The 27,166-nt window shown below is 35.8% G+C and overlaps 2 protein-coding genes across 4 annotated transcripts; both read right to left on the bottom strand.

Moving 5' to 3' along the window:
* Positions 1,234-6,331, bottom strand: LOC18787039 (zinc finger CCCH domain-containing protein 53). Of its 3 annotated transcripts, none has more exons than XM_020556847.1 (10): positions 5,800-6,331; positions 4,036-5,373; positions 3,758-3,946; positions 3,428-3,637; positions 3,230-3,321; positions 2,880-3,128; positions 2,595-2,793; positions 2,299-2,502; positions 2,113-2,210; positions 1,234-2,027 (listed from the first exon to the last, which is right to left on the bottom strand). In XM_020556847.1, the coding sequence occupies exons 2-9, from the start codon at positions 5,088-5,090 to the stop codon at positions 2,129-2,131; spliced, it is 2,280 nt and encodes a 759-aa protein (XP_020412436.1). In that variant the 5' UTR covers positions 5,091-5,373; positions 5,800-6,331; the 3' UTR covers positions 1,234-2,027; positions 2,113-2,128. The 3 variants fall into 3 exon arrangements, with proteins under 3 accessions (XP_020412436.1, XP_020412437.1, XP_007219577.2); XM_020556848.1 differs by having other exon boundaries at positions 3,452-3,637; XM_007219515.2 differs by having other exon boundaries at positions 3,458-3,637; positions 5,800-6,330.
* On the bottom strand, positions 12,116-12,550 carry LOC109947154 (suppressor of Mek1-like). Its single transcript, XM_020556667.1, has one exon. It carries the CDS (start codon positions 12,548-12,550, stop codon positions 12,116-12,118), a length of 435 nt encoding a protein of 144 aa, XP_020412256.1.

Below are 27,166 nucleotides of genomic sequence, written 5' to 3'. Positions count from 1 at the left end.
TAGTAAAATGCTGTCATATTGTCAATATTATTATAAATTATATCAATTCGAATCATCCTCCCCATAGTTTAAATTAAATTAAAATTGAATATAGTTCGTATAAAAAATATATATATAAGCATAAAAATCTATATATATATATATATATATTATGGAATTCTTGCTGAAGGAGTGCCGCCCAAATTAGTAACCTAGTAACATACAACATGTGACAAAAGATTGCCTTCTTTCAACTATCATGATCATGGCTCATAATTGATAAGCGAATCTAGGCAAAATCCTACTTTTCTGAAACCCAATTGTCCGATTTCCTCATCCCTTTTGCTCCCGTCAATGTCATTTTTCTACAAACGTAACTCAATTTAATTCTAATAAAGATAATACAGTGACAAAAAAAAGTCTAAATCTACCACCATGATCACTTATTAATTGCACAACACTGTTGAGCCCATCATTCCACAAACCCTAATCATAAATTCCCAAGACACCAATTACGCTAGCTCTCTCTCTCTCTCTTTTTCTCTATTGGGAAACAGCATATGGATACGGTCTCCCTTTCAGTTTATAATCCCTACTTGTCAACATATCAGCTCGGTTATGGTAACTTTGTAGTTACCGAAGCCTTTGCCTGCCTACCTGTTTCTCACTATCTCTACACTTATATTTACTCCTCACTTTTTCTTTTTGGTCCAAACTCCGAGGCAACAGTAAAAATCTAGGGTCTCTCTCTTTCTCTCTCTCTCTGAGTTACTGCCAATTTCTCTCGCGCATTCACAAGGCTACAGACCCCAAAAGATTCTTGTATCCGTGCACTTTTGTCATACGTGTGGGCATCAACATCTACTTTTTGGTCTGTTCATGTCCTCTCCTTCTCCTGTCAATGAGAGAGAAGAAAGTAAAGGCTCTTCTCTTCTGCAGAGAGAGAGAGAGAGTGAGAGAGATAGTGGCATTGCATAGATCACTCACATGGGTGGGGTTTTGGTGTGTAGGCCCCACCCCCAATCTGGCATTAGATAAATGAGTAGGACCCACATGCAGCGTCAGCACCACCCATGTGGGTGGTCCCCGCTTGCTTTAGTCTTTAGCTCCCCATGAATAGATAATTTTAAAGACAGTATCCCACCAGTTACAAAAAGAAGAAAAAATGGAAGTGGCTTTTAAACAAAGAGACAAAAAAACACTCCTCCATCATAAAAGCCAAAGCACAGAAAGAAGCGAAAAAGATACCACAAATTAGAGTAAAAAACTCACTTGTTTCATTTCTGATTTTCATCCTAAGTTTTTCTTACTGTTCTTTTTTTAACATTTTAACAGCAAAGGGTACAACTCTGTGTATAACAACCACTACAAGTAGCAGGAACACATCATTGATTGATAATGGTAAAATAAAAATAAAAATAAAAGTTTCCCAATATCGTACTCGAGCTCAGCTGACTGATTTTGCTTCACAGCTTGCCTTCCTCCTCATAGGCTCCTTCAATTTCAACTACCCTTTTAAGAGTTCTGACTGACTCAGCCTTGTAGTTACAAATTTACCTTCTTTTCTTCTTTTTTTTACCTCTCTATCAGCTAGCTTCTTTCGGCCTCCGCTTCTGCTGTACAAAGATTGTTTTACACTAAAACAGAGACTAACAGACTAAACTAGATTTTGGCAATTGTTTCACTTAAAGGGGAACAATTGGGAAGGCTGACAATTAAAATTACAGTGCCAAAAGTTACAAACTAACATTTTTTTTTTTTGACCGTGTTTTGATTCTTTCTGTCTCTCTTCTTCTTTAAAACTTTTAAACCTGTGGTTGCAACTTCAACTACAGAAACTGAGTACAAAGAACAAAGAAAAGGAAATGGCTGACCCACTTCCTTTACTGCCTTTTACGTATGCATTTTTGTATGGTAGTAACTAGTATGGTATTTGATGATATGATGGCGGTGCTGCTGGTGGGGAAGGGATTTGATGATGATGATGATGATCTCTACAGATTTTTGGTGGGTTTTGTTTGGTTTATTAACTTGACTTGTTGATCCTCCTGCAAATACAGCCAAATAATCACACAGATTATGTTATGGAGGTTAAACAAAACAAAATCTTAAAACTTTGAAAGTAATTTGTACCTAGTTAAGAGCTTAATTAGGAAGTTCCAACCGGGCACTTCGGTCCAGCTCCTGTGCCCCCATACATCCCTCCTATGGTTCCATGGCCAGAGGACAACCTGAATTCAATCAAACGTTCCCAAGTTAGGTATAATTTAGACACCATGATGCCATGGATAAATTTGATGGAAAGGAGTTTGGGGTAACCTTGGAATTTGGCAGTTGAAAGACTTGAAGGACGCCATGTCGAGTGTTGAAGCTGCTGGGAGTAGTGAAGTGGCCAAGTTCATGTTAGCAGCTGAGGCATCGGAGTCATTGGCCTCAGTAGTCCCACTGGGGAAGGAGGACGTGTACTCACCGGCGCCTTTCGTTGGAGACGCGAAAGGACTATCAGGAAGGTTGTGCTCCAAGCTGCATGCACTCAATTATAAGGTCCATAAGCTTCAACAGTGTTCATACAACTTGGAAAACCAACACGGAAATTTGATGCAAATCCTGCGTACCTTTCAAGCAAGTTATTGACATTATCGCGGGGGCTCTCCTCGCCATTTCCATTGGCATTGGCATTGCCACTGCCACAGCCACTGCCCTTTTCATCATTGTTGGCCATTACTTCTTTACCTAACACAACATGAGCTGCTTCCTTAAGCAACTGATCGTCATCCACTTCTGAAGCAGTGGGTGGCATCGGGGTAGAGTTCTCTGAGATCGAGAACAATTAAAATGTCAACTACCGTATTGAACCATGACGCCTATTTACACCATTCTAAATGTAGCAACAAAAATACCTTGCGGAACTTCTGGGCCATTGGGAATTGAAGGAAACATTAGGTTTTGATTAAACATGCTTGGAGACTGAGTAGGGGACTGAATGGGACTGCTGGAAGAAAGAGAACGGTGGTGATGCTTTTTCACATCAAGAAGCTGCAGACCCATTAACCTTCGGCTTTGAATTTCAAGTGCTTGCTGCAACTCAGCTTGCTCCTCCAGCTTCCTCCTCCACAACATGTCTTGAGGATTGTAAAACATCCTTGCTCCTACAATTCAAGAGAAGCATGGTTGAATGCAAAATAATTTTGTCCCTGTGTGTGACAATTAATAACTCTTTGAAGGCTAATGTTTTGCTTGAATTAGCTACCTAGCTGGATATCATAAGGGTCTCTAGAATCCAGGCCAGTAGGTGTACCACAGGGAGACAAATCTCCTCTGTCCACTTGTTGCTGTTGTTTCCTGGCAAATTAATAACATTCAAGCAGCATTAGCTTAATTTCCCTCGAGTATAATTACTTCCGGTAACGATATTATAATCAGTGGAAGTTTAAGTTAGGGGAACAACATCAAAAAAGAAGTGAGAGTGTGCCTGTACTTGTCCTGGACTTTGCCCTTCTCCTTGTAAGGCTTAACCAGCACCCTAGCATCACAGACGAAATGAGGGTTCCCTTTGGCCAAAATGAGCTTCACAGTCTCCGGGTACACAAATGTAACAAAACCAAACATCCTCTTCTGCTGATATGGGATTCTCACATCTTGAACCGGCCCATAAATGCTTCATTATTTTCCATTCAAAAACAACAGCAAGCAAAGTCAGCAAAACAAAAACAACCCATTTCACCATGCCTTTGTAAAAAATGTTTGCACTAAAAAAGCTAAGGATCAGAAAAATGACCTGAAATAGTTTGAGACATCTTCCTCTCTGAAAGTGCTATCAGCTGGAAAAGTCAAGTAAATTTGCCTTGAAGCTGGGTTCACCATTCCTGCCCCACCACCATTCATCGAAAAATCCGTTCTTTCGAGCCGGGATCGACTGAATTTGTGCATATCATCACCCATCATTAAGGCAGCAGCAGCTGCAGCCCTACGTGGATTTCACAGCAAGATTGACTTATATAACAGAAAAGATTAGAACTTTAATACCAAAAAAGATGACTTTATTAAATTTTGTACCTTTGGGCATCGGTTTGTTGCTGCTGAAGAAGGAAGTTCATGCACTTAGAGGAATAAGGGAAGGAGTTAGCTGAGGCCATGAGCTGAGAAGCAGCAGCAAGTCTTTGCTGTTGCTGTTGAGCAGTTTTAGATCTGAGAAGTGCTTCATGGCATGACTGGTCCATCATCTCGAGCTTGCTCGGTGACCCAACAGCCATTTGACCACCACCATCGACAACAGAGTCCCCAAGTCCTCCACCATGCAAGAACCTGCAGCTGGTTCCATTCTTGCAGTAGCCTCTTGCAAAATACAAGCAGGGTTTCCAACCAAACCCAGCAGAGTTTGGGTCCTCTGAGCACACATCACTGACAGAGCAGCTTCTCCGGTGGAGGGGCCCACCACCACCACCGCCCCAATTTGCAGAGCCATGGTAAGAGGAGAAAAGGGCTGGATCAGAACCATTGGTAGGACTTGAAGACAAGTCAGTTTGGGGGTAGAAAAAATCAGTTGATTTGGGCCCAAGTGCTGGAGAGCCATCGTTGAGGAAAGAGAGCTGCTCTTGAAGCTGAAACTCATCAATCACATCAGTCCCTCCATTTCCATAGAAGGGTAAGGAGGAATTCATCATGGAAGATGATGAAGAGGACCCATTGAGAGCTATGTTGCTGCTGGGGCTCATGATCAAATTATTTTCTTCTTGGTTTCTAAGCTCAGAGAGAGCAGCCCAAGAAGCTGAAGCAGAGGAAGAAGATGGGTTTGGAATGGAGAGAGAGAGTCTGGAAGACGAGGAAGTAGAGTTTTGCCTCGAGATAGTGATTGGGTTAGTGGAAAGAAAGGGGGAGGGTGAAGAAGGTGTGGAAGGTGTAGAAGGAGAGTTTGATATGGGCACTCCCAACTCTTTCCTTGCCTTGAGAATCACTGAGTGGAGAAAAGCTTCAGGGCCAAAAGCCAACCTTATCATTTCTTTCTCACCATGATCTTGTATCAGAAGCAGACCCATGATTCTGGAAGCATTTTCTGGGTCCAAGTTTTGGATCCTTGCAAAAACAATCCTTGTAGCTTCATAGGAATCCATGGCTGATGTTGATGATATGGAGATAGCAGAGTTGGGGTTGGTGTGTGCTAAACTTCACTGCCACCAACCCTCCAAATCTTGTGTTTCTGGTTTTGAAAAAATTGAGAGGGACAGAGGAAAGAGAGGAGAGAGAGAGAGAGAGAGCAAAGTGATAATTTGCTCTTCTACTCTATGAACAAGTAAAATTTCTTTCTCAACCACACACAAAACCTTTTACCTACCAACAACTTCTTGTGATGAGTGGAGAGATAAGAGTGTTCACTTTCTTTCTATCTTATTATTCCTGCAAAACCCAAGAAAAATAAGTAAAGGTGAAGACACAGAGAGATAGAGAGAGGAAAAAAAACCATAAAGAAAGGTGTGGAGTGTTAAAAGTAGTATTCTCGTGTGGTTTGATTGATTAAAAAGAAGAACTGGTTAGCTAGGCTGAAGCTCAGAGTTGCCTTTAATTCTTGAAAGGAAAGGAAAAACCCAACCCCCAAAAAAGGCTTTTGGGGGGATTGAATTTCTCCAAAAAGCAAATAAAGAGAGGAAAGTTTGGAACTTGGAAGAGTCATAAGCATAAAGAAATAGCAATAAAACTGAAAGTCTAAAACCACCAAAAAAAACCACACACTGTCTTTTTTCACGTAAAAAATTCGGTTTTCTTTAGTTTCTTTGCCAAATTGAAAGCTGAAACTGGACTCTCTGTGTAAAAAGTACGGCTTACCCATGAAAGAGGATATGAGTCTTGTTCTAATTTCTTTGTCTCCCAACTCGACTACTTGAAACATATTATCTTTCTATCCCTGTAATAAAAATCCTTGCTCTAGCAATAGGACTTGGCTTAATTCCTAGTCAAACTTTTACTCCAAAGGCCAAACCACCGCCTTTCTTTCTAGTTTCTAGGCTCTTTTGCAGCAGAAGAACCATCAATTGCTTCACTGCTGCAACTGTTGCTGTGTTTCTGCTGCTGGGTTTTTTTGGGTTCTGAGCTCTCTCTCTCTCTCTCTCTCTCTAGCTGTGGATTTTCTTCTCTCTCTATTTCTCCATCTATTATTTCTCTCTCCTTTGAACTTTATAGAGGACAAAGACGGGTAGAGGTATGAGCAGTGAGATGAGACTGAGTGAGTTGAGTGAGTTGAGTGAGTGTGTGGGTGCCCGAGTTGGGTGTTTTGAGTGGATCCAGATCTGTGCCTCAAATACTGCACGTTCTCTTGCCTCTAACCTCTGACACACTCTCTGTCTCTCTCCTCTTTTTCCTCTCTCACCTCTTTTTCTTTCCCAACCCAAAAACACCCTGGTTGACTCCACGCGTTCACGTGGATAGGTCATCACACGCGCCAATGGAGACCTGGATGGGCTCATGGGGACCAAGTTTGACAGAGGGAGCAAGCATCTGTGTGGTAATTGCAATGTGGTTTGCACGCTCTTGGAATTTGGTTTCATGGTCTCATGGTCTCCTTCTATCTGTGTTTTTGTGGGTGAGTCAATGCCTCTCACAACATGAACTGAAATAAATAAATAAACAACAGTAATTTAAATAATATAAGTAAATTTATATTTTAGTCATAAAAAAATTTTATTTTTGAAAAAAATTAAAGCTTTTTAAAAAAAAACAGAAAAATTTATCAACTTTTAAATTAAAGACGTGTAAATGTAAAGGATTCCTTAAGAAATTCAAAAATGAATAAGGGAAATTTTGTTCATTTCGGCTTCTTTTAAAAAAATTCTCTCTTCTTTGGCTTTTTTCAAAGTCTAGAGAATGGTTAAATATTCAAAATACCATAAAATGCCTTTAGTTAATAAAACATTAAAAATTAAAATTATTAATTAAATGAGAATAATATGGTAAATTGACACTTTTTCATATTAAAAATAATTAAAATTAAAATTAAAAGAAAAATCAGATAATATATCTTATTTTTATGGAATACAACAACCCATTATCTTTTTTAAATTCTAAAATAAATTTAAAAAAAAAACTTCTCGCAGACACGGAAGTGTATGCGAAGAGGCTAGTAATTTTTATATAAAAACTTTGGCAATATTTTTTTAATATAATTTTTCTCTCATCTTCAAGCACATAATTAGGGGTCATTGGTGCTCATGTCCCACCAGCTTATTATATACGTGGGGCTTTTGTTCACTCCCTGTAAAATAATTGTCATTATGATGATGGTTTATGATACTATAATGCCTCAATATGCAAAAAGAGGGTATGGGTTTGTTTTTTTTATGGTGAGGAAACTACAAAAGGTATGGGGATTTGCATAGGATATAGGGAGGCAAGGTTCTTGCTCTTGCATTTTCGCTTTCTCACTTGTCTTTTTTTTTTCTTTTTTTCTTATAAGATGCCCCCACAACAAATAAATGATGACTGAATCTTTTTCCCAATCTCTCTCTTTCCTTTTCTCACTCTCCAAACACCCAACTCATACCTCATTATAATTTACAGCAAAGAGCCCCAATCACTTTTCCCTCCAACCTTTTCATGTTTATTACTCAGTTGTGTGCACAAAGAAAGATAAAGGGAGTACAAATTGTTGTTGCCTCTTGGTGGTGAGTATCAAAAGTAGTTGGGACTTGTAAAGTATGGCTTTCAATAGAGAGAAGGAACCATGGAGCTTCCACATGGGTGTGGCCACTCTCTCATAATTTTACTTTCAAGCAATACATGCTAATATACCCTTTTCTTATTAACATGTGAGAGATTGCACCTCAATTTATAACTCACTTTTAAGATATTTACATTTTCAATATTATATATTCTAAATGTAATGTTGTCACGCTGTTAAAAAAATAACTCAAATAAATAGTGCAATCTGTGTCTTTATACAATATTGAAGTATATCATCTTTTTTTAGCTCTCTCTTTTCAATACATTCAATTCCGTCATGTGTTTAGAGAAGCCAACTTTGTTGTTGATGTGTTTACAAACATTAGTCACTCCCCCATCCTTTGTGCTATAGTTTCACGTTTCAATTTTTATTCGTGCTTTTTTAATTTACTGTATAAAATTTAAAGGAAAAAAAAAAAACAAGAGAAGATTTTCAACATACCTACATTACCAATACCAAAAACGATGACACCCAATTTACATGGAGTGCCATATGCTCCATCACCATATATTTCTTCAATTTCGCAATCAATTACTAATTTTATATCATTTAAAAACAAAACCTTGCTACATGCATATTAATGTTTCATTGATACCAAACCAAACATCAATTGCATGTTTTGAGCTCTCTCTCTGTGATCAGAACATTCCTTGCTTGTCAATTCCACGCGTGAGATTTGAAGCTTAAAACAAGCGCGTGGGTTCATAGTTGATTGGCCCATGAATATATTGTTAAAATTTGTAAGCCTTTTTGTTAATTTTGTTGAGTTGGGTGGTGGGTTCATATATCAATTATCAAATTTGCTCCTCTCTCTCTATCATTCCCAGGTGTATTGCAGATGAAAACTCAGGTGCTGACAATCACAACTTATTTCAAAATTATTAATTCGCCTTTAGATTATCTTGTGATTTGTATATTGTCATTTGAAACTATTTTTAATTCTTTTTTTATATTCCCAAAATATCTTTGATTTAAATGAATCTTAGATATTAAAAAAAGTAAAATAGGTCAGTTAATCAAAGTAACGTACTCGCATTCTGCATTCAAGCTCGATGCCCCATATGCCCCATATGCGATTGTGATAGAATAGTTTCAACCATCACTTGTATTTAATAAAATAAATTCTTGAATAGCAAGGTATAATTTGGTCCTTGATGGGAGTGGGCAAAATAAATTAATATGGCAATAAATCAGTTTCAGAATGAAAAGGATGCTTCCCTGTTTATATGTAATGGTACGGTACGATTGGATTCTTGATATCTATAAACTACTGACAGTATTGTGTATCCTATCAATTCTCCTCATGGCTTCCTATGGATGGCATGTCAGATAATTATTACTAGACATGGATTAATTGGGTTTGATTGTTACTAAAGTTTACATTTATGCCAAGATTATTGTAGTGCAAGCAAATATAAACATGACTTATTATTTCGGCCGTTAATATTAGACTTTGATTTTATATATTTGAAAACACATTATTATTAAATTATGAGCATACATAGGAACATTAATATATCTACAAAAATTATTAATATATTTTTCATATTTTGTTGAATATTATAACATGAATTTGTAACTAAATAGATATTAAAGTGATTAGTCATATGAGGGAGGGCAAACCACACACCCATTATGAGTGTGTAACAATCATATATGCTCACAAGATGACCCTTACGGCGTATACTCAAATATTACCCGACACATAACTTATTGTAGTGGGACATAACGAGCGTTATCGTTACTTTAAATAAATGTGACACATACGAAGTCATTTGAACTCAATATTATAGCAGAGGGATGTTATCCTAGGTGCTTTAGGTGAAAAAAAAAACAAAAAAAAAAACCTTCTTTCTTGAAACACACTTGTGCCAAATTTATTATGTCTTAGAATTATGCTGGAAAATCCAATCTTAATGTAACACGCACCATGTAGTACAAGAGGGTTGGCGTTTGCGCAATAAAATCAAATGTAGATTGCCACATGTTGGTACCTTATTGTAGTAGGGCATAACAAGCATTACTCATGCTTTCAATGCATACGACACCTAGAAAATAATTTGAACTCAAATTTTTTGGTGAAGGGATGTTAGCCTCGGTGCTCAAGACAACAAAACACATTTTGAAAAGAACGTACATGTGTTGGAAAGGAGGTGAAGAGAAGTTGTGTCTGCGTGAATTAGGTAAAATAGATATGGAGGAATTCTCTTTCACTTTTGCTGTTGTTGTCGTGGCCGTCATTGACATTTCCATTGCTTGCTTCACTTTCCTTTGCTGTGGTCATTGCCGTTGCTGTTGTTGCCTTTTGTCTTTGCTTTGCCTTGCCTTGACCTTATTTTTTAGGGTTTGGCTTCGCCTTGCCTTACCCTATTTTTAGGGTTTGTTTTTGCCTTGCATTTGCCATGTTCACAGGGTTTATATCTTTCTTGCCTTGCCTTTACCGTGTTCACAGGATTTCTATGTTTCTTGCCTTGCCATGCCTTTGCTGTATTCACATGGTTTCCGTATGTGTTTTGCCGTGTTCTGTTGTGTGCCCTATTTTTAGGGTTTATGTGTTCTGCCGTATGCTCTATTTTTTAGGGTTTGTTCTTGTGTTTCAGCTGTGATCTTTGCTTTGGTTTGCCTTTTGTTTCACTCATGGTTTACGACAAGACCTTATCTACAGTTGTTTGATGGGTCAATGTTGAGTATGGTGTTCTATGACTTGCTTGTCAAGTTAGGCATGTGAAATATCTTTGAGCCAACTTGAGAGAGAGTGTTGGCGAGTCCTTATTTAGTTAGGATTTTGGTTCCGTATTATGTTAGGATTTTATTTACTTACCTATGTATTTTGTCCCATTGTAATTGAGATTTATTTCCTATTGTAATTTAGATTTATTTCCTATTGCATTTAGGGTGAACAAATCTTTGTATTTCTTTATAAATACCTCCAAATTTGAGAAGAATAAAAATCTAAACATATATGAAATAACTTAATATATCTGAGAATTTCCATACACTTTGTTTGACAAAAAAATGGTGCATATATGTCAACTGTGAATCTAATATATATATATATATATATATTTTAATACAAACGATATTGGAGAAGAGGAAACTCGAATACATAATTTCGAGTGTTGAAATAACTGCTCTTATTAACTTGAGCTACAAACCCCTCACAACTTGTGAGTCAAACGACTAATAGCTTGTGTCAATTCTCATTTGGGTTCATTGATAGCTACACATGTTTTATTAATTGAATAATTCCAACATGCTTTCCGTATACATTTGTAAATAAACGTATATTCGCTTTATAAGACTTCCCTCCTATATTGGGAAAGTTGGAGTGGATTACAAAATGTAAATTAGACAAGTAACCATATTATTAAATATTAATTGATTATTGTATAAACAAAGACAGAAACTAAACTAAAATTTATTTTGAAGTGATGGAATAATATTCCCATATACAAACGTCTCCGGTGTCTTTTTCACATTCCAAGTCACATCCAATCATCATTAAGAAATTATTACAGCTTTATTTTAAAATGTTTGGAATTATTCAACTCATCGTGAATTAATTAGCAAACGACTTCACAGGCTAGCGACCTGTTATTTATGAACTTAATTGATGTCTTGTGTATGAATTGAGTTTAGACAACCAGCTAAACTGCCACCAAGTCTTGCTTATGAATTATTTATTCAATTTTTTATATATAATTTTATTGGTCACCATTACTTATAGACCGTAGAATTACGTTGCTATCTAGCCACCATTTTCAACAACTAGCCTCCCAAATTACAAACCTATATATGTACTCTATCTATGCTACCCTACAATGCAGCTTAATGAGTCGAACAGGGCCGTCCTTGAGATTTTGAGGGCTCTGTATGAAACTTAAATTGGGGCCTCACATAATCTAATACAAAAATACTATAAAAATTTGCCATAACTTAATGTCATAAATAATTTTTTTATAACTAAAATTCACCATCAATAAATATGTAATGAGAATCAGAAATCAAATTTATTAAAATATAAATGTTTCCATTTGATAAAGTTAAATGTTTGGTACAAAAATAAGCTCCTTGTGCCCCTATAAGGTCCCTTGCTGCCTCCAATAAGCAATCTGTGTTTAATAGGAAAAAAAAAATTGGCAATCACAAATTAAAGAGTAGTTGCTCACAAATGTCATTAACAAATTAGATTATATTGCATTAAACACAAAAGTAACAACAAAAACATACCTGATTATCCAAAAATCATTCACATTGTATTTGTTGTCTTATTTGAAGAATTAAAACTATTACGAGAGCTTTTACCCCAAAAGGAAAAAAACACAGCCAGTACAATACTAATGTCTGAAAATTGACCTTCTTGAATTTTTAGAAGAGAAATCATCAATCAAATGTTCATATTCAAGTTTTTCAAGAAGTTCACTTTCAATTGACATCAAAGCTAGTCCGTTTAGAAGAGAAATCATCAATATTATCCCAATTTCTTGGATCATAAATATCCAATGGAATGGATTGGCTTGGTTCCTCATTGAATAAATCAGTGACGTTCTCATTGTTATGATTTTCTATGTCTACATCTTCAACATCTTCATTATGATCATCAATATCAGCATTTTCATTGTCATCATTCTCATTCTGCTCAGCATTACCCACACATTCATCCATATTATTTTCAATAACTTGCAATTCCTCAACATCATCTTGTTCTCGTTCATTGAAAATATTTTCATCAATTGTAGCATGTGATTCTCTAACAATGAATCTATCAAGAGCTCCTCTTTGAGATTGAGTCAATTCCTCGATTTTTCTTTTTCTAAGCCGTTTTGTATATCCAGAAACGTATTTTCTAGTAGGTGGCATGTTTAGATTACAAAGAAAAATTCCAAAACCCTATAACCTGGAAGAAAACCCCAGCAAGAAATAGATAAATATTTCTACAAACTATATTCTCATATAACCAATCATCAACATGATAATAATTTAATAAAATAAGTCATGTAATATATAGAATATATTGAAATTTAGATACATACCTGAATTTGAATTGAGATTTGAATCTGACTATTTAATTTTGAGTGGTCTTTATGAATTCAGGAATTAGGGTTTTCTCTTTTTGGTGTTCAAATTCCTGAAATTGAAAGAATAACATAAATTGTCAAAGGATTGAAAAAAGAACCAAAGAGAAATTGACGAATAATGATGAGTACTTATCAGAAAATCATAGTTTAAGAGAAAGAAGAAGCCATGAAGTTTTTTTCGTTTTGTTTTAAATGAAGAAAGTACTTTTCTTCGAGGAGAAAACCTTTTTTATTTTATTTTTAAGAACGTTTGGGGGATATATATACTCCTCCTTTGGTGTGGTTAAGCTTCCACGTTATCGAACTCTGGCCCTTTTGCGAAATAGATATGTGCTCCAACCAACTCCCCTGAACATGCTGTTGTGCAAATATCCAGACACTATACTACATATACGATTCATATAATATTAATATATATATATAATATAAAGAATTTTTTTTTGGGGGCCTTTAAGAATAAGGGGCCCTATGCGGTGGCACCACTTGCACTTTCCTAGGGTTGCCCTTGGAGCCGAAGTGTCTATGTTTTAGATAATTCATGAAAAAAATTATCTGAATTAGAAGTTATATGATCATCCAAAATGTACAAATTGTTCATTAGATAATACGGAAATGAAATGCGAATAATCAAATAGTTAAATAATATCTAATTTAGTTGATTTTATGGTATTTGGAAATGATACATGACTTCAACAACAAAGGTGGCAACCAAATTCTCCAAGTAACTTTTGAATTAAAAACTCATAAAAAGGAACTAAAATAACCCAACACATTAACTCATGAAAAATAATTTATTTCCAACTTTAATCATAGATAAGGAAAACAATGATTTACAAATAAAATCATTATATTTAGTTGTGATATTATTGGACAAAGATATTGCATGTCATCATCCCTTTAATTAATCATGCATCACATTACCAAAGTAGCCAAACACGCCCTTAATGGTCTGGTTACTATTTGTCTCCCACCAATTGGGCATGCAAAGTGTTGCCAACAAAGACTCACAGTTTGAAGGACACATAACTTATGCGACACAATAAGTGATAAGAATTAGAGGATTTAAAGAAAGGGGTCCTTGAGCTTCAGCTCTCACGTGAATTGTCGTCAGCTTTTGCTAATTGCCAAATCTGATTTCCAATCAAGTCAGCTTTTTTGGGTTCTTCTTCCAAAACCAGAACCACCATGCCTTGAAATCCGCTTGCTTTTTTTAGGGGGGGACAAAAACCATGCGGTTTGTTTCCATTATCTTCAAACAATGTAGAGCAAGCAAACAGCTGAGAAGAGGTCAGCTTTGCTCTCTTCATCTGCGCCTTACTAGTCGGTGATCTATGTCCTTCCCCAAATCCACTCACTTACAGAAGTGGCGAGAACTTTCCGTTCGCTACGTGCCTTACCAGTTAGAGGTGTCAAACGTGCCGTTCGAGCCAGAGTCGGTGATCTATGTCCTTGCCCACCTTCTCTCTCTCTCTACTTATCTGTTGCTAAAAATGACAAGCTATAGTGCCATGGCAACAAACCCTACGTGAGGACATATTTGATCAAGTAGAGGTAAACTTTCTACTTCACCTATTTTCTATTATGTCATTGAGAACTTTGTAGACTAGGCTGGAAGCAATGCGAGAGATGTGTTTGATTTTTGGGTTGATTAATTACACTTTGCAATATCTTGTGATTGTGGGTTTGGAGCGTGTAACAATTTGTAACAACTTGTAATTTTTTTTTACCACTTTACTTATTGAGAGAGGTGATAATATATTAAACTCACACACACTACACGAGTGCTAAGACTTGAACTCATGATCTTTCCTAGAAAACAATTGCTCCAAACCACTACACTAGTGTTCCTTTGTAACAACTTTTAATTTAAAGACAAAGTGGTACATTAGTCGACACCTGAAGTGAATAAAAATGAGGATATTGGGTAGATTTAATGGGTCGAAATTACCAATATTGTTCTTAATTTCAATAATTATTTCATGTAATGAGGATTATATTCTTGCGATTTCTTGTAGAATAACACTTTTCATGCAGTTTATTACTCCCCACGTCAATTCATAACACTTTCATTTCATATCGTTAACTTTCCTATTAACCTTTTGGCCACATTTGGCCAAGCATTTGGCCCTTTTGGCCCGCTGATTAGGTTTGACCTGGTGACATGGCACATTTAGTTCATTGCTGCAGATGAGTTTTGATTGTGAAAGAACTAAATTTGAGGATTTAGCCCACTGTTAAAGATGGCCTAACAATTGTGTCTCATTAGCTACCTATTTTCTGACAATGGAGGTAATTGAGACTTAATCTCTCTGGGTTGTTAGCTATGGTTATGGACATGTCTGTCTTGCTTGCAAAGATAATAGTTTAATATGGAGAGTCCTCATTTAATTGCTTGCAGTACGAAATAAATTATATGTTACAAATTTACAATACATTTATGTACTTATAGAAATAAATATGTTTATGTCAACATTTTCAGATTTTTGAAATTCGGCACGTGTTTTGTGAAGCAAATATGATTGCTGATTTTCTGGCAAATTTGGGTCATCATCAACAAAATCTTTGTATTTATTTTAATATGTTCCCAAATTTTGTGACTATGCAACTGTTATTTGATCAAAATTTAGGGATTTTTCGGGATCCGTTATATAATTTTTTTTGGGTTAATCAATTTATTAGTTCCTAAATTTAGACTCGATTTACATTTGAGTATCTCAATTTCTAAAATGGTTCCCGTGGTCCTTTAACTTTAGTTTTATTAGGACAAATAATCCTGCCGTCAATTTTGTTAACTTTTCTGTTAAATGTATGGGCAAAAAGGTATTTTTGTATCAAAATTGATTAAAATATAAATAAATAAAAAAACTAAAAAATTTAAATTAAACTCTCTCTCTCCCCCTCTATCTCGATACTACTCCCCCCAAACTTGATTTTTTTGTTGTTGGTTTTTTATTTGATTTTCTTTTATTGTTATTTTAAAGGTGTGATTATTTATTTATTTATTTTTGTTTAAATATAAAAATACTATTTTACCCCTGCATTTAACATAAAAAGTTAACAAAATTGACGACATGATCATTTGTCCAAACGAAACTAAAGTTAAAAGATAATGGGAACTATTTTGGAAATTGAGGTACTCAAATACAAATTGGGTCAAAATTTAAGACAAATAAAATGATTAACCCTTTTTTTTTGGGTACTAGAAGTAGTGTATCAAGCTAAAATGGAATGCCCATAGCGTTGGTTTTTTTCATTTTTAATTGTTTATATTAACAATATATATGATATTCTAAACTATTTGCAGCAATGAAGATTGAATAATCGATCATATCCAAGGAGGTGGACTCACTATTTTGATCAACTAACTCTTTTTTTTTTTTTTTTCTATTTGACCAACTAATTTAACCTGCATCTCTTTATAAAGTTACTATTAATATTTTTTTGGTATGAACTTGAAGAAGTAAATAATCTTTTTAGTTGGAGCTAGAAGGCTGTGTTGATTGAATTTAACTTTCCTCTTCCATTAAGAAAAGCTAAAAACTTTCCTTTTGCTATCTGAAATCCTAGGCTATAGATACCCTCTAATTTTCTTGTATTAAAATAGTTGAGTGGTGCACATTGGTGGCCTGCAGACAATGAGACAACTTTAAATTAAACATAATCAAACACATGATATAAGATAACTATTAAGTTCACTTTCTACCCCACTTAGCACACCTGATATTAGGAACTAAATATACTGATATACTTCACACTTGTGCAGGATTTCTTTGCACAGTATGAGCACATATAATTTCTTTATTAAGAGAAGTGCGTGGGAGACAAACAGAAAAGTTTATTTGAAACTCCAAATTGTTTTCAATTGAGTCTTAGCGGATGAAAGAGCTTATATTTAAATGCTTAAATGTTAAAATGGTCTCTGTGTTTGATTTATTTAACCAAATTAGTCAATATAGTTCTTTTGTTTGACTCAGTTAGCTAGTGTAACTCATTTCATATAATTAAAGTTAAAAAAGTTCATAAGTGACTACTTGAAAAATATAAAAATATAAGTTGAAAATAAAAGGTTAAAGTTAAAAAAGATTAAAAATGAGATTAAGAAGTAAAATAAAAAAACTTAAAGAATGAAAACCAATAGCCCAACCTAAGGCACTACTGCTCCGCCCATCCCGGTCTCTCTTTTTTGTCGTTTTACCTTTCGGCAAACTCCCCAACTCCTCTTTTCGGCAACTTGTCACCTAATTAGTGGCGGATATAACATCCCACATCGATCAACGAAGAAGGGGTGATGTGCCTGATATGAACATGCCTACCTCCATCTAGCACGAGGCCTTTTGGGAGCTCACTAGCTTCGGAGTCATGAGAACTTCGAAGTTAAGCGAGCTTGGGTTAGAGCAATCCCAAGATCGTGACCCATTAGGAAGTTGTTAGTGAGTTTTCAGAAACAAAACCGTGAGGATAATGGGGGCCCAAAAAGGACAATATCTTGCTATGGCAGAGCCGATCTGTGGTGTAACATAATGGTATTAGAGTCACTCTGCCTTGTGGTGCGAGTGTGCCGACGAGGACGTTGGGCCCCTAAGGGGGATGGATTGTAACATCCCACATCGACCAACGGAGAGGAGGTGATGTGCCTGATATGTACATGCCCACTTCTATCTAGCACAAGGCTTTTTGGGAGCTCACTGGCTTCGGAGTCATGGGAACTCCGAAGTTAAGCGAGTTTGGGCTAGAGCAATCCCAGGATGGGTGACCTACTAGGAAGTTGCTCGTGAGTTCCCAGAAACAAAACCGTGAAGGCAAATCGGACAATATCGTGCTACAGCGGAGCCGATTCGGGGTGTGACAGTGGGTCTAGGAATTTTCATTCCAGGGGTCAACATATAAAAGGTTAAAAAAATTCTATACAAAATAGACCCATCAAAATGAAACGATAATATTCTAATTCATAGTTAATAGATAAAACCATACAAAATATTCATGTTAATTATCAAAGAGAACTACATCAACCTCAAAAAATAGACATACTACAATAAACTAGAAATATCTCTAAGAATGTGATAATAAACTAAAAAATTAGCGCAATCCTTTTCTCCTCCCAAGGCATCCCGTCTATTTGACGTAAGAGCTGACATATATTGGTGCAATCCTGCTCATTAAGGCATTTACGTCATTTTTGAGGTCCGTCGTCGTTTTGGGTTTGGGCTTTATCTACATTTCTTTTGGGCTCTAACTCTCAAACTTTGAATCGTCATGAGTATTGTCTTAGGGGGAGCTTATTCAAGCAAATATTTCTTCAATATGTAAGCGATAGGTTATTCTTGTAAAACTCTTTGTGGATTGAACATTTAAGGCTTTTACCTAGATTGACTTTAGGTCCCTTAATGCATTCATATCATACATGAAAAATAGTTTTATGTAAAAATATTGGCTAAGTATGAAAAATGATTTTTCAGAATAATCATTTTCTCAAGATAATTTTTTGTGGCTTTTATTCCTTACACATCAAATAAGAAAACTTGATTTATGAGATTTTACTATGAAGTATATATTGACTTAATGAGCCATCATTTTTAACCTAAATTGTATTTTGCACTAAAACCGATTTTTCAAATTTTGATTTGATGAGAATTTAATTTTCTAGTATTTTTATTTGAATCCAAATGGGGGGTACTTCTTTATTTACATTGTCAACTTAAGTAAAACGAGTACTATAAAATAAATGAAAGTAAAAGGACAAAGAAATTTACTTAAATGCTGAAAATGGAAATAAGGTAATCTCTACAACTTTGTCGTTTGACGTCAGGAAAACAAAAACAAAGTGCTACGCGCAAGCAGTGAGCGCGCCTGCTTGCTGTGCTGGTGTGCTACGCCATCTGGAGCATTTCATCAAGCAGTTTATGGGTAATTTGTCGGGGTCAACATCTTCGTCTTCAATGGTGAATTCTGGACTTGCAGGGTTCCCTCTTGCCCCTATATGGATCCGCCCCTGTACCCAACCACACCCACCCCCAAATTGGACAAATTGTCCAAAAAAAAAAAACGCATGACCAAAATTCATTTAAAAAAGAAATATATAGTGATCATTTTGACATTTAAATCTTAAAAAAATAAAATTATTTGACGGAATTGACTGCATAGACTAACGAGAACAAACATATGAATCAAATTGCCTAAATTAAAAACAGAAGTACTAAATTAGCAAAAGGAATAAAATACATGGAACATTTGATATTTTAGCGCATTATAAGAAAAACAAAAAGGAGAAATAGAGAGCTTTGGAACTGCCTGACTAATTTTATATATGTGGAAGACGGGGCATCGTATGAGATGCGACGCTGCGGCTGTATATACAGTTTGAGACTTGTGGACCTCTCCATCAAATTTTAGATTATACTTCGTCGTTGGTGCATACAAAGTCTGCATCAACTTAAAAGTTTAAAATGTATTATTTATATATATGTCGACTAGGACTAGCTATAAGGATGTGATGTATGTTACAACTTGATGATAAAAAAAAGAAGAGAAGGTTAGAATATGGGAAAGGGAATGGTTGGAGAACAAATATGACACTAAAATTTAGATAATTCGTTAAAGGGGTTTAGCTTAGTGAAAAATGGTATTAACTCGAAGATTAATGATCTCAGATTCAAACATCCGTGATATATTGATAGTGTGTATGTAAGAAAACACCTATTTCCTTATAGTTTAGATTATCGTTTGTATTTATATATATTAAAAAAGAATTGGAAGGGAAACAGAACTCTACAATTACCATATTAATTATTATCTTCAATCCTTAAATATATTATAAAAGATACTGAACAATAAAGAGAGCTTCTTTAATTTTCTCAAAAAAGAAAAAGAAAAACAAAGAGCTTCTTTAATAATATACACACGTGTAAAATCACACACACACACACACATAGTTATTCTCTTATCTGGATGTCCGCACGTTATTATCATATGAATGTTATTGTAAACAGGCAGGAAAGTAAGGAGGGGTAGTATAAAATACATAGCGCACGATAATAATGTCCGATTGTCAACATATGAGAATATATGTGTATATAAGCTAATTAGATAGTAAATTACATGACATTAATAATTTGTTTGAGCAAACTCATAATGTAATATCATGATTTTAACTGTTTATTTTTCTTTTGACCAGACAAGCGATAGTATTTTATTAGATTAATTGAAAAAGTACATAGAGAGAAATTTCGATTAGTAATACGATAGACATGGATAAAGCTTCCCTAGTGACTTGAGTCAGCTCTAGAATTGAAACGATTTGGAGAGAATAAACTGCAAAGAACTTGTCTAAAACCCCTATCTACCATCTACGTTGTCCTAGATCAAGTCAGTTATATCAAGGACGAATCCTGACCGCTAACCAGCATAACTCTCCTAGAGAAACTAGACTATCCAACAAATTCAACAAAAGTTCTAGGAATTATAAGAGAAAACGAGACAACTCATAGAGTTTCTAGACTTTAATAACAAACTACACCATATCTACGAAACCAAACAACACAGACTAAATGAGCAACAACACTTTTGTTCTACAAATAATGCACAACAAAAGCCATCCAGATCCATAACAGAGACAACCATATTTGCCAAGAGGAGAGAGGAACATCATTGTCTGCCGAGGCATGAGAGAATACCAAAAATCAGACGGGGAATAAACCCCTAGATCTACCTTTCCTCCACCCTCTGTCACACACCTTGTTGTGAAAATCAAAGGGATCAGAGCCAACCCCACAACCAAGTATGCAAAAAAGAAATACTTGTTGTTCGAAAACACTCCAAGACCTTATCGTTTATGGACTACGCGACTATTACATGCAAGCCAGACAAAGAAAAAGTATACATAAACCAAAAAGTAAACAAGCACACAAAGAACATAAGAATTTATAGAGATTCAGCGTTGTGCCTACGTCCTCTTGGTGATCCTCGATAAATTCATTAGTATGAAAGAACCCCTTTGTTTAGAATGAAGAACCCCATTTGCTCTCTCACAAACCCTAGCACTCTTTTTTCTCACCCTTGGTTCAAACCTAATTTGATGCCTTAGCTTTCTCATGTTATCATAACCTAGCACTAAAGTGCTTATTTATATGTCAAAGGGCTTTATTACAATTATACAAATAATAGGAAACTTAAAACCACCCCAAAACTAGGAGAAAATCTGTCCATATTCGCCAGGGATACGTGCTGGATTCGCAGCTCACGCTTGAGCGCCACTCGCGCCGCTCGAGCGGTAGAGCCCACTCAAAATGACTACAACTCTTTTGACCGTATCTTCCTTCACTCCTTCCACATATTTAGGTAAGCCAACATCAATAATCTCTAGCCTAAATACCTTGTGAAAATCATTGACCTTTAAAACCTCTTCAAACCTCTTGGAAATCATCCTAGTAACTCCCAAGAGCTCTACCTTAATCTTTAGCATATAACGAGATTGAGCAAACTCAAACAATGTCTGAACTTCTCTTTTGGGAACGTAATTGAGTTTATCGTTCTTCTTTTATGGCATGTTTAGTCCTATCAATGGGTATAAGAAGAAATGAAATGATTTCAATTCCCAATTGTATAAGAAGAAAAAACTTGCAACACATAAAAATATTAGCCCCCCGTTTGTATTTTCTGTAATACAAACTTTAAAACTTTGGATTATCTTTTATGGATTGCAGTTATACTAAAATGCATTGATACAATTGGATGACATTGTTAATGTCCATCCTTTTTTCTGAAGATACTTTTTTAGATTGGATTCAACATAATTGGAATAATTTCAAGAATCATACGCTTGAGTATATATTTTTATGTTGCAAGGAATTATTTATTATTGTTTGACCAATTAGGCACACTAAAATGCGATATGGTCCAGATTCTATGCAAATGGCCGCAATATGTCATTTTCACGTTGGATTAATCATTGAACGATGCTCCTTGTGGGCCCCTGAATAAAAGTATCGCAAATTAAAACTCTGATTTAACTCAATTTCTAGAAGAAAGAGAAAATTAGATATTTTCTGTTGATTATGATTAATATATGTACTTTTGGTAATTTACTTTTTTTTTTTTTTTCCCCTCAAAGTGAGTTTCGAATTCAATACCTCTAGTAAAGTTGAGAGAAATACAACAAGAATCATGATTGGTATGCGTTTTCAGTCATTGTCATTTCCATTCTAACCACCTTTATAAAATTCCTACAGAAAAAAAAAAAAAAAAACTAGACAAATAAAACCACTAACTTTGAACGTCTTCCAACTCAAGTTAAAAAAATACAAAAGATTTACTCTTTGGGAAATTAAAAAATTCTGTCTGTTTTCGGTCAAGGCTGGAACTACGTGGTGGACTATCAGGAACGGTGCCGCTAAGGGACCAGTGTGGTCCCGAGCTCCTTCCATTTTATTGAAAAAAATATTATATATATTAATATCTTTAAAGATACTTTTAATATTTTTAGGGTTTTCTCTTCAAGTTTACATCTGTTTTCATGTTTTGGATAAATTTTCTAAAAATTTAATATACATATTATTATTTTTACACAAGGCCTTCAAATCTAAGAGATTTTCACCCATTTCTCTATAAATCTAAGAGACTTATAGGCGGCTGGATTTTTCCCTTTTCCAATTTCCTTATGTACTAAGTATTACCCAATCTATCTAACCACGTATTTGTTCTTTTTGTCTCTTTTTATTGTTGTTTGAGTTGCCCAAGTGCGTTTTTCTTGTCAGGCAGGGCATCTGCAGTTTTTCTTTTGAAGCACTTTTCCATAAAGGTTAGACGTGGGACATGCGTGTGATTGAGTTCTCAACCAATTACAAAATGTAATTTCAAATTTTTTTGTTCTTCACATGTAATTAGCATTAAAGATTAAGAATTTGTGGGTTTTTTTTGTTTTTTTTTTGTTTGGGGTACAGAAGAGCAGGGAAGCCATGTGCCCCCTTGTTGGCCATGAGATGTCTTAGTCTAGGTTTTACGAGGCAAATGGTTGTTATGGCAACATTATTAAGGGGCAAATAGTTGCATGAATGAGTCATGTGGGTCTTCCAAGAGAGAGAGAGGTGTGGCCACTTCGTGGATGCAACTAGGCGCTCCTCCACTTATTTTCGGTCTTCATTTTTAGATTCCAATTTAAGGATAGCCTTAGCAAAACATGAACAAAGTCAAAAACAATTTGATCAGTTTATCAGAAGAAGTACTGTGTTGTTTTGTTTAATGGTCATAAGTAGATGACTAAATGGTTTCTTATTTGATTAGTTATTTTTGTAAGGATATCCTTGATTTAGGAAAAATAAAATAAAAGAAGAACAGTTCAAGTCATCGTATTTTTTGATATGAGACTTACACATTATGACTTGTATCTAGCTATTTACACCAACAATCTCCGCATCGGCGAGATCCAAGCCAAGGTTTATTATTTATATTTCTGATTATTATTTATATCTTGTTCTCTCAGTAATTGTTTGTGTTGTGAGTTGGGCTTACGTTGGCCCACTTTATAAGCTTTCATAGAAATACAAAAACAGAAAGAGGCAAATACTGTTTACATTCTGAAGTGGTTGCGTTAGTTGAATAAGTAATTTTGTTTGTTAATGATAAGTGGGATGGATGAGATCTGGTAAAGTCTAGCTTTGAGGATCCTTGCATCTCTCCCTCACCAATCAAATTGAAAACACGAGAAAAATGGAGCGTTGGCCTTGACCATAGACGTCCCTTTCTCTCCATCATTATATCCCCAGCATATATAGGACAAGGAAAAATTTAATACAACCATAACTATTTAATTTTATGCTTTGTCGAGCAAATTGTAGATGATTTTGGCAGAGGAGAGAAAGGGCTATGCAACTACAAAAGTCTTAGACGTTTTTCCTCCAAGAAGTTCATACTCATTAACCAAGGTTTTGCAATCAAGTAAATCAAAAAATGGATTTTTTTAAGGATGAAATAATCTTATTGGAACTGTCTATATCCGGTTCATTCTTAGGATCTATTTTGAATTTGGTAAATGTATTGCTTGTGATGGTGGACAGCCCGACAAATAGACATCCACATGAATTAACTTATCAATTCCCCGAACAAGTGGTATTGAAGCTCTTATTCTTGCAACCCTAGCTACAGCTTATATAGTTGATTTAGTCTAAGCTTATTTTCTCAAACCTGTTAGTGTTTGTGTTAGCCATAATTCAGGGATTCTGTGATCCCTGATTTCCTGATGCAATTCACGTTACCTAATTAGAATAGTTACCTAATTAGGATTCCTTGTAATTAGCTAATTACTTTTCATTGTAGGAAAAGTCAACTTGTACTGATATATATATATATATCTGTTGAGAAAGATGGGGAAAAATAAAAGCCAATAAATAAATTTGGCAATCCCATGATCTGTTGTGTAAATAAAATGGGCAAACAAAAATAACACTAAATATCTTCCACTATGAAAAATAACGGGAATACAATAATCTCACGAAACATCGGTGGCTAAACTCTCTCTTGATTTTTTTTCTTAAGAGGATTTACTCTCACACACAAGTGAGGTTGAACTATCTCTCAAAACTCTATAAGTTTTGGTTTTCTGAGGGATGCAATGAACTAAAAGAAGACAATTGCTTTTATAGTCAATATTCCTAACTAGTTGGGGGCCATGCATGATAAGCTCATAATTTCACACATTTGCATGCCTTCTTTCCTTAGTAATTTTGTTAGCTTCTCTTTATTTTGAGTCTCTTACCTATGTTTGTGTGCTTTGTAGGTTAAGACAGCAAGGGGATGACATTTGATACAATTCATGCATGTTAAGGGCTGAGTGGCACAAGAGGAATATGAGCTTAAAGACAAAACCAATTTGTGCCACACTCCTTGTCAGTCCAGTTTCGTAGGTCATCTTGCAGGCCTTATTTCAGTAACTTACACAGGTCGGATGAGGCGACATCCTTCATAGAAGTTGTTCCAATGGGTGTCTATTATAACATATCCAAATTTCAGCCCAATTGGATAAATATGGAGCCCTCAACACGTCAAAGACTGAACCAAGTTCACAGAAATGTCATGTTGGCTGCCATCACATTTAATGTGGCTACATCCCTAAAGCCATGTGCTACACATGGGCAGCCACACATGGGAGTCAAATCAACTCAGAAGCTCAGTATGATGAACAAAAGTCAAGCTTTCCATAAAGAAACCATACCAAAGCATGTATTTGTCAGCTGGAGCAGTTGGCAAGTATGGGCAACTGGAGCAGTTGGGAGCAGCTAAGAGAGGTGTGCTTCACCAGCCAAAGGGGAGCACGAAATTGCACTCTATAAATAGAGAGTTGCACACTCATTCAAGAGAAAGAGGGGCAGACACACACATTCACTTCATCCATTACTCTCATACACACATTCAGATTCACCACAAAGAGAGAAGGGAGCTTGGAGCTGTCAAGGGAGCTTGGAGCTGTCCTGGGAACTTCCTTGCTGCCATCATCTAGTTCTTCTCCTCTCTTTATCCTATCTATGTATTTCTTATTTTCTGTATTCATAGTTATGTCTAACTAATCCATTTAGTTAGGGCTTAGGATGAAGCCCTAGTCATGAATATTCAATGTTATGGATGATTTTATAGTTAATTGATTTCCTTGCTTTTATTATCAAATTGTTAATCTCCAGTTTATTATGTGCTTGATGTATGTTTTCTTGGAGTAGCTAACTAGGATTTTATGCATCTAGCACAGGTTGGGAAGGGGTTTAGATTCACCAATTCTACTCTCCTTTTCACAAGCAACACATAAATGGCTTAAGAATCATTCAAGGGGTTAATAACCATAGGTTGACTAGGACAGATACCATGTTCTAGGACTTGTGTGATTATCATATTCTCAAGGAGCTTAATGACTCTTGTATGTTTTATTCTAAGTAGATACCATGCTTATGTTGCATATTAGAGATCACGTGTTGTGTAGATACTATGCATAATCATATGCCTTAGGAGAATCATGCATCCTGCACCTAGATACCATAGGCTTGTGTGCGATAATCTATTGTTGATGAAGCTTGAGTCAATTTCTATGCATTCATAACTTGGAAAGGAAAACTAGTGGTGGATTCCAAGGCTCTAACACCTCTCAATCATTGTTTCACAACTTGTTGATTGCTGTCAATGCTTACTTTCGAGCACTTTCATTTCACTTTCTTCTTTTCCTTTCAACAACAAAACCCCCCCATTTCGAGTGCGTGTGTGGTGCTAGGATTCTGTCCTAGACCTTGAGTAATTAGCAAGAGGCATTGTTGAATTCGACCTTGCCTTTGGCTAGTTAGTTAGTTTCTTTGTTCTAAGTTTTTCTAGCATTCTAAGTAAAATTTAACTTGGAACCAAGTTACCATTCTCCGTGGGATCGACCTCGTATTTACATAAGCTATACTATAAACGGTTCGTGCACTTGCGAGAATTAAAGTTTCTGTTTTTAATAACTCATTTTAGTTGTTAAGAATAGGAGCAACAATGCATGATGAGACACTTCTCCTTTTCTCTTCCATTCGTTTTCTTCAAATTCTCCCGTTTTTTATTTTACTATTTATTTTCCATTCTTTTTCTATCCTTCACAAAGGAGGGAAACCCATCAATATCCTCCTCTTGGAGAAATATAATATCATTCACAATTATTCAATTCTTCTGTGTTTGAGTTGGTATCAGAGCCGGTTAAACTCGGCCTCTCAGACAAAAATACAAAAACCCTAGCCATCGGCAACCTCTACCACTTATGGCAACCAAAAAAAAAAAAAAAAAAAAAAACTACCACAAAATAGTGACAATATCCTTGTCGTCACAAACCTAGTGCGACAAAAGGCCCTAAAAACACAAACCGCCAATCCTAGCCGGCACAACCTACCTTCCAAACTTGTTCTCTGTCCATGGTTTCGAAGATGCCTTAGACACCCCCACCGTCGCCGCAAGATCCAGTGCTTCAGAAACCTACAAAACTCTTGATATAACGCAACCAATTGTTATAGTTCACAATGATACTTTCGCGACACATTCACCATACGGTTGAATGGAATAATGATGTTGCTTCATGTGTCAGGCCCAACGCAGGGAGATGATGCTTAAGAATGATGGAAAGATTGAATCTTCTGCAGTAATCGTTTCCAAAGCCCATGCTGCTAGTTTTTATTTTTCCCATCCAACCCCTGAGGAAAAAGAAAACATGCATTGCACTTTCTGTAGTGGGAACCGTCATACAGAGGCTACATGTTTTTACAAGAATGGATTTCCAAAGTGGTTCCTTGAATGCCAGAAGCAACGAAGGGTAGCCCATGCGAATAAAAAGAATGGCAGGAGCAGTATAGCTGCTATGCTGTAGCCGATGCTACCTCAACTGTCTTAACCTCACACACGACAACTC

Source organism: Prunus persica, chromosome G2 (assembly GCF_000346465.2).
Source record: "Prunus persica cultivar Lovell chromosome G2, Prunus_persica_NCBIv2, whole genome shotgun sequence".
Classification (NCBI taxonomy): domain Eukaryota; kingdom Viridiplantae; phylum Streptophyta; class Magnoliopsida; order Rosales; family Rosaceae; genus Prunus; species Prunus persica.
This window is presented reverse-complemented; position numbering and strand designations above follow the sequence as displayed.